At 42.1% G+C, this 12,594-nt stretch overlaps 1 protein-coding gene across 1 annotated transcript in view; it reads left to right on the top strand.

Annotated features, from left to right (window-relative positions):
- micall1a (MICAL-like 1a) overlaps nucleotides 1–12,594 on the top strand; it is a 90,258-nt gene that overhangs the window by 31,432 nt on the left and 46,232 nt on the right. The window contains exons 3-6 of the mRNA XM_060849381.1: nucleotides 795–936; nucleotides 3,879–3,979; nucleotides 8,330–8,466; nucleotides 10,227–11,110. Of these exons, the coding sequence (XP_060705364.1) occupies nucleotides 795–936; nucleotides 3,879–3,979; nucleotides 8,330–8,466; nucleotides 10,227–11,110 (1,264 nt within the window). The remainder of the gene's footprint in view (nucleotides 1–794; nucleotides 937–3,878; nucleotides 3,980–8,329; nucleotides 8,467–10,226; nucleotides 11,111–12,594) is intronic.

The raw sequence follows: 12,594 nt of genomic DNA, 5'->3' as shown, positions 1-12,594 counted from the left end.
TGTTTAGATTAGATTAGATTAGACTTACAGTGTGGAAACAGGCCCTTCGGCCCAACAAGTCCACACCGACCCGCCGAAGCGCAACCCACCCATACCCCTACATTTACCCCTTACCTAACACTACGGGCAATTTAGCATGGCCAATTCACCTAACCTGCACATCTTTGTGACTGTGGGAGGAAACCGGAGCACCCGGAGGAAACCCACGCAGACACGGGGAGAACGTGCAAACTCCACACAGTCAGTCGCCTGAGTCGGGAATTGAACCCGGGTCTACAGGCGCTGTGAGGCAGCAGTGCTAACCACTGTGCCACCGTGCCCCTGAAAAGGGTTTATGTAACCCTGACGTTTACAAGGGTGACTTCCAGTCAGTATTAATCCACTATACTGTCATGTAGCAGGTTTTGAGTATGTACAGTAATGGAAAGAACAAAACGCTTGTGATAGAGAGAAAGTAGGAGAAATTCAAGGCAGAAACATTGATGGTGCAAGGTTAAAGGGAGATGCTAGTGGAACTAGTAAAGAAATAAAAGCTGGGTCTGGAGGAAGTAAAAATGGGGAAAGCAGATTCATTACTCACAGCTACCATTAACCAAATGAGGTGGAAAAAATGGTCTGAAATTTCTGAACTTGGCGTTGAGTTCAGAAGGCAATCAAATGTCTGATTGAATGAAGAAGTTCTTGAGCTTCTATTGCTGTGCCTGACAATGGTAACTCACTCATTGGAAGTGTGTGTTCCATATTAGTCCTTTAAACAGCTAGCACTTACTTACTGTGTGTTTGTGTTTCCATAGGCATTTGAAGTGGCTGAACAGGAGCTGGGTATTCCAGCACTCTTGGACCCAGAGGATATGGTGGCCATGCGTGTCCCAGACCGGTTAAGCATTCTGACCTACGTTTCTCAGTTCTACAACTATTTCACCAACCAGACTCATGGTACGGAGCCATTTCAGTTCCATTGTGTTTTGGAATTCTGATTTGATTTTGACTTTCATTAAAACTTGTTATAATTTTATAGCTTGTTTCAGTCAGAGTGAAGTAATGTCAGTGTATCGTCGGCAAAGGAACCTGCAGGTGCAATCCACCCACTATGCAGGCTGTTTCTACTTAGAGTTGTAGGGATGTACAGCACAAAGACAGACCCTTCAGTTCAACTCGTCCATGCTGACCAAATATTCTAAAGACATCTAGTCCCATTTGTCAGCATCTGACCCTCTAAACCTTTTCTAATCATATACCTATCCAGATGCCATTGAAATGTTGTAATTGTACCAGCCTCCACCACTTCCTCTGGCAGTTCATTCCATACACTCACTACCCTCTGTGTGAAAAAGTTGCTCCTTAGGTCCCTTTTAAATCTTTCCCCTCTCACCTTAAACATATGCTCTCTGGTTTTGAACTCCCCTACTTTGGATGACATACTTTGTCTATTTACCCTATCCATGCCCCTCATGATTTTATAAACTTTCACCCTTCTGCTTCTGACGCTCCAGGGAAAACAGCCCCAGTCTGTCCAGCCTCTCCCTATAGCTCAAACCCTCCAACTCTGGCAACATCGTTGTAAATCTTTTCTGAACCCTTTCAAGTTTCACAACATCCTTCTGAAAGGAGAGAGACCAGAATTGGATGCAGTGTTCCAAAAGTGGCCTAACCAAATGGCCTACAGCCACAACACCTCCCAACCCTTATAGTTGATGCACTGACAAATAAAGGCAAGTATACCAAATGCCACCTTCACTCCACTGTCTACCTGCGACTCCATTTTCAAGAAACTGTAAACGTGCACTCCAAGGTCTCTTTGTTCAGCAATACTCCTCAGGACCTTACCATTAAGTGTATGAGTATGTCCTGATTCGCCTTACCCCCAAAATGTAGCACCTCATATTTATCTAGGTTAAGCTCCATCTGCCACTCCTCAACTTATTGGCCCATCTGATCAAGGTGGTTGACTTAAGGGCATCTGGAACAGCGATTGTCTTGTGAAATGAAAAGGCTGATATATGTTCACTGTTGAATAAAATGAGACAAGACAGAAGTGAAGGCACAGTTGTGGGTCATGGCAGTTTAGTGACTATGAAACTCAAACCAAAACTGATACTTGGTCACATTGCAAGCTTTGTGGAGCTGAAAATATCCCTTCCTCATTCTGAATGGAGGAACTCCTTCATCACTGCAGCTTTGAAGTTGTGGTCACAATGAACACGTGTTCCCCACCAGGTTTTTGGCTGAAAATGTTGGTACCGAGTTTATCTTTGTCATCAATTTGCTAATAACGTCTTCCATGCTCCTGCTGCTCCCTTTCCAGGTGTAACATCACTGGATATATGAAAGAGTGATGGATAAACACAAATCTGATTGGATCAATCTGACACCAATCTCTAAGCTGCAGTGGCCAAGGAGTTTCCCCCACTTACCCAATAGGAAGGGGAAAAGCTAATTTGGTTCCAACTTCATGGTTATTAGGCTCCACCGATTGTTTTGGAGAAATCAGAAACAGCTTTGGGAAATGGACTTAAAATTCACACACCACCAGGCTATAGTCCAACAGGTTTAATTGGAAGCACTAGCTTTCTGAGCACTGCTCCTTCATCATCAGGTAAAAGCTAGTGTTTCCAATTAAACCTGTTGGACTATAACCTGGTGTTGTGTGATTTTTTAACTCTGTGCACCCCAGATTAGAGCTGAAAAATGTGTTGCTGGAAAAGCGCACAGGTCAGGCAGCATCCAAGGAGCAGGAGAATCGACGTTTTGGGCATAAGCCCTTCTTCAGGAATGAGTAGGGTGTGCCAAGCAGGAGGAGATGACCTGGGGGGTGCAGTGAGAGAGGGACTCACTGAAATCCTTGTAGAGGGAGGAAGAGAGCTTCTTCAAGGAAGGTATCCTTGCAAGAGGATTCGCAGTATGTTAAAATTAACTAGGAGAAAGTGAGGACTGCAGATGCTGGAGATCAGAGCTGAAAAATGTGTTGCTGGAAAAGCGCAGCAGGTCAGGCAGCATTCAAGGTGCTGGAGAATTTCAGGAATGAGGAGGGTGTGCCATTCAGGAATGACACCCCAGATCAACTCTGGCATCTCCAAATCTTGGGAAATGGAAGCCTTTTTGTTCTCTAACCATAGTAAATTCTTAAAGCTTAAGCCAAAATACAGTTTATTACCATATTCAATACGTGGGGTAATGGTTTACACCACAGTGACATATTCGAGAAAGAAAATGGAAGGAAATTACAGATATGTCTAAGACTTCTTTTTTCCTCTATTGGTTCATGAAATGAGTGTCATTGGCTGGGCCAGCATTTACTGCCTATCCCAAACTGCCATTAAGAGTCAACCATGTTGCTGTAGACCAGATCTAGTAAGGATAATAAGATATTAGAATTGACTCAAATGCATTAGAGAGTCCAATAAGTTGCTGTCCAATTGAGTTTCTTTCACTTGAATGTCCGAGCAGGTATAATTCCTTGTAAGGCAATGTGGAGTCTCTAGATTAAAGCTACAGCTGCTCAGGAGGTACTATATAGAGGGTGAATGTGGGTGGTATTGTAATGAAATAAATATCAATTGTATAATTTTTATTGAATAGATTTACTCCATAAAGATTTACATTAATACGTTATCACAAGTCTAAGCATTTTGCATACTAGGAATTACTTGAGATGCAATAATTATCTTAGAGACAGACATGCCGTAATTTAGCTGTAATCTCAGCAATGAAAATTATATTTAGGGTGATGGCTTTTGTGTATAGAAGTGCATCAGTTATTTTTTTAAAAAGAGTTTTATTGCAAATTTATACTGTTGAGCTCTGTAAAAGGGAAATAGTGTTGAATGGTCAGTTAGGATTTTGAAGACTCCAGGGTTACGTGTTTTTTCTTCCTATAGCTGGAGTACCCCCCTCCATGAAGAGACCAGCCGGAATATCACCATCAGAACCATCAATCAAGAAACCAGTCACTGTAAGCAAACAAGTCCCCTTAGCAAATGTAAGTCTGCGCCTTCATTCAAAACAATTTGGATAGCATGATTCTACTAACAGTCACTAAAGCTGTATTATTTATTGACAATCATATAATTTTTATAATCTTATTAGTAGCTATTTGTGTTTTGATAACATTAATGCAGAATAACATCCCAAAGACTTGACAGAGACATCATATGAAAAAAATTGGTGCAGACCAAAAGGAGGGGGTATTGAAGGTTTTTAATGGGGGAACCTAGAGGAGGAGGTGGATGTGGAGACATTAAGGGTTGGTGGGAGGGAATTAGAGTGTTCTGTGCCAAGGTGGCTGAAGGCCTGATTAGGAATAATTAGAAGTGATGCAGTGGGTCAAAAGAATGGAAAGTTCTAGGAATAGAGTCAGGAAAAGACAGGGAGTGATGAGGCCATGAATTATTTAAATTGAGGGATAATAATTTTAAATTTAAGGCATCAGAAGTCATTATAGATATTTCTTAATCAATCAGTTTAGCTGTATGATGATATACCTCTGAAGCAGGTGGGACTTGAGCCTGGACCTTCTGGCCCAGAGGCTGGGCATTATCACTGTGCCACGAGGAACTCTTCAAGTCATTATAAATCGATGTGAATGGGATGACAGATGACAAATAGTTCTAAGCGGTAACATTGAACCCTTCTTCAGGTCACTGACCTTGAGATATTGAGTCTGCTTTCTCTCCACAGATGCTGCAAGACCTGTTGAATTTCTCCAACTACTTCTGTTGTTGTTTAAGATTTCCAGCATTCACATTACTTTGTTTAGCATTGGAAATATTCCCATTGATTGTTGTTATGATTTTTTTTTAAAGATATTTTTATTAGAAATTTAATATTTTGACAGATTTACAAAAATAAACAGAACTTTCAAGCACAAACATTAATATAAAAATAGATCTTAAATATATAATCATCAAAATTCAAAGGAATGATACTAAAGAAGAAAGAAAAACAATGAAACTCAGTTAACTACTAATCTAATCCACAATTATCCAGAGTGTATAGTTGAGTCACTCACATCCTTCAAACAAGAGAAAATGTTCTCTAATACACTCATAACAGTATAATAAAAAGGAAACTATTTCCAAACAATAAGAACAAAAAAAAATAAAACATGTTTGAATGGAGATCCTCCCCCTTGTTCTCAGGGGGCCTTACTTCCTTTCTAAAGGTCCACCATATCCTCTCCCAAACAGTGTCCCACCCTTGACCCGGGCGCTCCTTAATAGGATTTAGATATAATACCGAGCTAGAGTTAACAGTGAGCGCCCCACCCCCACCCCTCCCCACCCATACCTGAGCATATCTGATAGCATCAATGCCATGTACAAACACACATAACTATAAAATTACAACTCCAACAAATTACAGTTAAGTATAATAACATAAAATAGCAAGGGAAGACAACCCTGCTCCCAGAAGCAAAAGTAAAGTAGAGTAAAGTATCCATTTCTCCCCACGGAGTGTGGGAGAGGCAAGCCAACATAAATTGTCTCTTACGATTTATTTAAACGAGTCTAAAAGTTCCTTAGCCTCTTCTGGTGATCTAAAATTATACTCGGATCCTTCGTGGGTAAAGCATAACGTCGCTGGGTAGCGTAAGGTGTATTGAATATTTAAGTTCCTTAGACATTTCTTCACCTCATCAAACACCTTCCTCCTTCGTGCCAAAGCCGGGGAGAAGTCCTGAAATAACATAATCTTGGATCCTTCATGGATCATGGCTTTAGGATCCTTTCCAAGATTTCTGGAGGCATCCAGGAGTATCTGTCTCTCCCTATAACTCTGCAGCCGGAACAGGACCGGGCGTGGGCGCTGGTTTGGGCCAGATCCGCGTACTGCGACCCGGTAGGCCCACTCCACCCTTACCCGGTCAGTTTCAGCCCCCAGGTTTAAAAGCTGGGGCAGCCATCGCTCCAGAAATGCTACTAACTGTCCCTTCCCTTCTTGTTCAGGGAGGCCCAGAAGACGGATATTCTTTCTCCGATTTCTATTATCCAGGTCATCCATGTAGATTTCAAAGGCCCGGACTCTCTGCTCCAGAGGTCGCACCTGTTCTGCAGCTGTTTGTGCTGCAGCCGCGGAGGTCGTGGCCTTTAGCTCCGCCCCCTTCACTCGGCCCTGTAATTCCTCGAGAGCCTCGCTGTGCTTTTGTAACTTTTCTTCGAATGAGTTCCATCTCTGTCTGGATTCTGCGATGAAATTGACGAGTGTCGTTTCCAGCCTGGCAATCATCTCTTCAAGGCCTGTTTTTACATCAGCTGCAGCCGGAGGAGAGGAGGGTGGGGGAGGGGTCTTTGTTTTCTGAGAGCTGCGGGGTCCCTTTGGTTTACTCATTATCCACTTAATATTAAACTGCTTAAATATAATAGTAAACAGCTAATTAAGGTTAGAAAATGTTTTTGGGTGGTTTGGTAAGTGTGGTGGGGGTGAGTAACTCACTTTACCCAGGTTTTGGGAAGAGCTCTGTAAACTCAGACTTGCTGAGTCGCCGCCATCTTGGATCTCGTTGTTATGATTTAATTGAGACTAGTAATTTATTTTTGAAATGAAATCTGGACTCCCTGTTAGTTAAAAGTCACAAGATTCCATGATTTAACCATAAGAGTTTTTTACTATACAAGAGTCAAACAAAGCAAGCACTAAATCCTCTGTTGGAAAGCACCATCAAAACCAGAATTGGCAGAAATTAACTATAAGTGGTTGGTTGTAAACTGTAAATGACATTAAATGGCATTCCATTTATAGCTAAGCTATAGCTAAGACAGATATTCCAAAATGCCTTTTAGCACATATGTTACCAATTTCAACCACAAGGTTCTTCCAAAATCTGTGCTGACAAAGAATTTCATCTCCTTTCCTCCTGGTATTTAGACTGATCTCCCATCGACAGCAGCTCACAAGCTACTGGCACAGTCTGAAAACAAAAATGACACTCATCTGCTCAACTTGCACAACTCTGCTTGCAATGCTTCTAGCCTCCAACAGTAGATGCAGCAGTTCTTCTTAAATTAACAGAAGCAGCTGTAGCAATTATATCATTGCCTATTCTCAGCTTCTGAACCTGGCACTTGTCAGCATCCGGGAGAAAGGAAGGCTTGCAGATGCTGGAGATCAGAGTCGAAGAGTGTGGTGTTGGAGAAGGAAGGCCGGTCAGGCAGCATCTGAGGAGTAGGAGAATTGACGCTTTGGGGATAAGCCCTTTGTCAGGAATTGTCAGCATCCTACTTGCACTGCCCCACTGTGTCCTTTTATATACGTTCACCATTTGTCATCTCCTGAAATTCTTTTCACAGAAGTGTTATGGCATAGGAGGCCACTCAGCCCTCATGTGCACCACCACACCAAACAGTATCATGACTTAGTACCACTCTCCTGCTTTTAGATCCTTTCCTTGCATGTTATTATTTTGATTTATACCAAGGGACGTAGGTTTAAGCCAAAAGGAAAGTTTAAGGAAGGTATTACAGTCAAGTTTTTTTTTTAAGAGGCTGTTAAGTGGCTGGAATGTGCTGCAAGTGAAGGTAGCAGATACAAATGCAAAGTTTAAGAAGGCGTCTTGACATACTCATGAATAGACAGAGAATAGAGAGAAACAGACCATTTCAGAGTGTAAAACTGTCAAATCAAACCCTCAGAAGCAATCTCGCAGCTGCTGGTTTGTATTTTATGCCACTTAACTGGTGGGCATTCCTAAAAGTTAAGATCATTTGTCTGAAAAGGATGTCCCTAGCCAGTTGGCACCAAGTAATTGCATTCCCTCAAACACCATGTGCAGCGCAATTAATATCCACCATGCATGGATTTGATTCCTATTATAAACAGGATATCATAATCAGAACTAAGGGGCTATAATTATTATGAAAGATTGCACAGACTAGAGTTCCTCTCTCTCGAAAAGAGAAGACTGGGAGCAGTGACTTGTCCAGGGGTCTTTAAATATGAAGGAATTTGACAGAGTGGACATCGAGAAGATATTTCTGTCTGTGGGGTAATAAATATAAAAGTCACCAATAAACTGAATTGTGAATTTGTGAAGAAGAAGCTTTCATGGCCAGAGAGTGGTAAGAATGTGGAGCTTGCTACCACAGGGAGTGGCTGGTAAATTGTGTAGATACCAGCTGGATAAGTATATGAAAGAAAGGAATAGAAGGACATTTGGACAGTGTTAGATGAAGGGTGGAAGGAAGCTTTTGGAGAATGGATCTGTTCGGCTCAATGGCCTGCTGCTACACTGTGCACTGTGTAAGTCTGTGCAGAGAGTGGGTGTCAATCTGCTTCAGCCAGATTCCTTACTGTTTGTTTGTCATTCCTAACCTCCATGCCCTTTATCTCCCAGAGTGATTCCTCAGAGGAAGTTGCCGAGAGGCCTCGCTGGAATACGCTCAGCAGCATGTGTGCAATTTGCAACAAACATGTTCACTTGGTGCAGAGATACTTGGTGGATGGGAAACTTTATCACCGCAACTGCTTCAGGTAAAGTGAAATGCAAGTCCAGATTCCTAACTGAAATACAAAGTTGATGATGTCTAAATCCATTTACACAATGTGTAACAGTGAGTCATTTACCTATAATGCTTTCTGACCAAGGTACTTAGTGGTATTGACATAGGCCTAGTTCAGCAGGCACATGAGGAATCTTTATGAAGAACATTAATAGGATATCAATATCACTAATACATTATGTGTTTAATTTAGCTTTTGTTGATCTTTCTTAGTTCTCAGGGTGTGGGAGACACTAACACAACCACATTTTCTGCCAAATTATTGTTGACATAGGAACTAGTGCTCTATGTCTTTGACCACTTCAGTTTTGTGTGGTGAAGTATAATGCTGTTCAGTAGGGAATTCCAGGGTTCTAATGTAGCAAAGGGTAGGGGAACAAATGTGTGGTTAGATCAGGACAGTATGGGAGCTGAGGTTGATGGCTTCCCCCATGGCTGCTGTTGATTGAGGTGCTGTTCTATGGATAATACACATTTCATCCAATGCATGAAGGAGATTAGGAATCATGAACACAGGGCTTCAGGTAACCTATTCTGTTTAGGATGTTAAGCCCCTTGAGTATTGCTGCTGTTCCATCCATAACCAGTGAGTGGAGAGGATTTAATCACACTCCTAACTTCAGCCTAGATGGTGCTGGTGAGACATTTTGGAGGAGGAGGGAGGTAGAATCAGAGGTTGAGTTGCTTACCCCTCCTGTTCTTGCATTCAGGGTGCTAATAGGATTGACTTTAAGCTTCTGGCCAATGTTGAGCTGCCAGATGTCACTGGTGGGGACTTGCTGAAGTCACTGGATTTTTGGTTATCTAGGAGGACAGCTATATGTAAAATGCTACCAGCCCCAAGTCAACACATGCTTGGGTAGGAACCAGATTCTGCTATAGACTGGTTGCTTCATTATCAGAGGAATTGTATTTGGAGCTAAACACGAGAACTGTCAGTGAAAAGCCCAATCCTGATCTTATGATGATGAAACAGTTGGAGATGGCGTGACTGAATCTCGCAAGGATGTCCTGTGCTGAGTAATGACAACCACATTTGTGTTGAGTGTGATTCCCTTTATTAAACTCCCCCTCCCCTCAATGGCCTCATATTCTGGAATTCGTTGGTTATACACCCAGCCTGATGGGTGGAAACTATCCCAGAAAGGAAGGACTTTCTGGCTTCTAATGTGTAACTGGAAGCAGTGACCTGAGTGAAAGCACAGGCTGATTGAAAACGGTGTTGTGACCGTCATTGTTCTTGGCCTAATCATGGCCGCTGTCCTAATACTTCTCAGGATCTATTTGAGGTGGAAATTAATACTAACTTTGCACGTCCCATAAACAATTTCTTTTTTTTAAAAAAAGTGAAAGGCTTAAATGTTTCTCTCTGATTTAAAACAAATAAAGTGCCACACTTGTCAATAAAAGGAAACTTCCATAAAAATTAAGTTTGAAAAATATGAAAGCTAATACTGAAGCAAAGCAGCAGCTTCTACCAGTCTGACAGTTGGCTGGTCTGGTATAAGAGGTGACAGTGAGGCTTAGGTTTGGGGAGAAGGCAGTTTACACGATGTTGTGTTCAAAGCCAATCATTCTGGTAAAGAATCCCCAAAACTTAACTCTGCTTTCTTCCCACAGTTGCTGCCAGACCTGCTGATTTCCAACAGAAATTTGTTTTTATCCCAATTGTGTACTGCTGTATGCCCTGCCCGACTGATTTAATCTTTCATGTGTTCTGTTTCCACACAGATGCAAGGAGTGCTCCAGTACTCTGCTCCCTGGAGCCTATAAACCTGGCACACATTCGGGCACTTTTGTCTGTACGCACCATCGAGGGCAAGTCACCAGCCGGCCGCAGCGTCCTCTGTCCGTTCCGCAATCCCGCCGAGGCTCTGGCTCCTTGCCTGCACAGACACTTTCATCAACTAGCCCACTGACATTGCGCCATTCCCTGGGAACCACAAAAGGATCGGAAGATGTTAAAGGCAGCCCATCATTAGAGCCACAAGTAAATGAAGAGGAAAGTGTGGAGCCATCAGGCACCCAAGAGGGTCTTTCCATTTCAGTTAAGCAGCTTTCTGCAGCCTTTTCTGTCTCCACTGAAAAGAGTCACCCGAGCACTGACATAGCAACAAGACAGCTGGAGCTTTCCAACAGCTCCAATTTCAAGGGCACATCAGAGCCCAAAGTGGAATCCTACCTAACAAAGGGAGCACAAAGATCGTCAGAGTCCCGTGATCCCAAAGAACAGGCTGAGCATGGGGTAGGCGAGCAGCTTTTACCAGAACTACAGTCAGAAATACAGGATTCTCAGAACAAACAGCAACAAGTAGCAAGTATGGACATGGGCAGTGCTACAGAGAATGGAGTGAGCAGCAACACCTCGGGGACTCCAGCCATACATGTCAGTGAAAACCAGAATACAAACTTAGCTTCAGTAAACAGAACAACACCTGATGAGAAGCTGAAGGCTCCTGTTCCAGTTCCAAGGAAAATGATTGACTCTGCCTCATCGACCGTGGCAACACCACATCCAGTGCCTCGACCGCGGATTAGCTTTGGTGGTGGTGGTGGAGGAAGCGGAACAAGTGAAACATCTGTCCAGAAATCGGAAAGCAGTTTGCTGGTAAATGGTATGTGATAATTCTAGAATAGTTGCCAGTTTTATTGATACAGCATCGTTAATGTAGGAAAATGTCACAAATTAAGTCAGTGAGGAAGGGAATGGCTGCTGAACTAAAAACCAAGTGTATAATTGGTTTGAACAGATGTTTGATGATGAGGATTTTAAGGAAAATTTTTTAAATGAGGGGGTGTTTGTCGAATTTAAAGTTGGAAACTTATGATTTTGGGCCAAAGCCATAGCCACCAGCAGTTGAACAGAAGAAGAGAGTGTATATGTTACTGTCGAGATCAAAACGGGAGTTGTAAGGCTGAAGAGACTGGTACACGACTGGTGTGGCATTCATATTAATGTCTCTTTTAGCATCAATACTTTACATTGTGTGGAACTAAAATCTAACAAAAATATAGTGTCAGGAGGAGGCCATTCTGCCCTTCAGGCTTGCTACATCATTTAATAAAATGGCTGATCTGATTATGGTCTCAACTCTTTCTTACTGTCTTCCATAAGACATAGGAACAGGAGTAGCCATTTGACCCTTCAAGCCTACTCTGCCATTCAATAGGATCATGGCTGGTCTGATATTCTTCGCATCCACTTTCCTGCATCCGTAATCCCTGATTTCCCCTACTGATCACCGATCTATCTGTCTCAGCCTTAAATGTACGCATGGATTCTGCCACTTCAGCTCTCTGAGGCAAAGAGTTCCAAAGACTTTCAACCCTTTCAGAGTGTTACGACATGGATAAACCCTCCTGCGTAATTTAAATTAGCAGCACAGAAAAGATTTATTCTGTGCAGTAATCTGTGAAAATTCGAGAGACCAAGAACTATTTACAGTAACAATTAACAATTTTATTTCTTAAAGCATAACAGACAATAATTAACTAACAACTATTTACAACTCCTTCCTCAAAGTTATCTTTTATCTTCACTTCTAGAATACTAATCTGTTAAAACCCCCGATTAAGAGTTGCCAAAAATTTAAATTTTCAAAACCAACCAGATATTAAATCTTCTTTTTATTTCTTCTTCAGTCATCTTTTCTTCTTCTTAGGGATTTCTGTTTCATGGGTTACTGATCGATAAAGGCACCTTTAAGAGAGCTATCTTTCGGGCAGACTCTACCTGCTGGTGGTGTGGCAGTTCTCCTCCCAACTGTTCAACTTTCCCCAGTATTGTACTCCCAAAGCATCGGATTCTGTCATTGGCTTTTAAGATTGTCAATATACTAAATTCAAAACTTAATTGGAATTTGGTATTTTTCGGGGTATAGTTTAAACTGATTGGCCTAATTCAAAACTGTTTTTGTCTCCAGGCAACCCAGCTAATCTATCTTTCGACCAAGTGCTGTCAGGTAGTTCTGCTAGCTTTTAACTCTCTTAAAGGTACAATGCACCCAAATCTTCATAACACAGAGAAAATTCCTTATCACAGTCTTAAATTGGTGCCCCTTTGTTCTGAGTCTGTGCCTTCTGGTCCTAGACTCTCCTA

Source organism: Hemiscyllium ocellatum, chromosome 33 (genome assembly GCF_020745735.1).
Source record: "Hemiscyllium ocellatum isolate sHemOce1 chromosome 33, sHemOce1.pat.X.cur, whole genome shotgun sequence".
In the NCBI taxonomy this organism is placed as follows: Eukaryota; Metazoa; Chordata; class Chondrichthyes; order Orectolobiformes; family Hemiscylliidae; genus Hemiscyllium; species Hemiscyllium ocellatum.
Note: the sequence above shows the minus strand (reverse complement) of the source record. Positions and strands in the feature narration are given on the sequence as shown.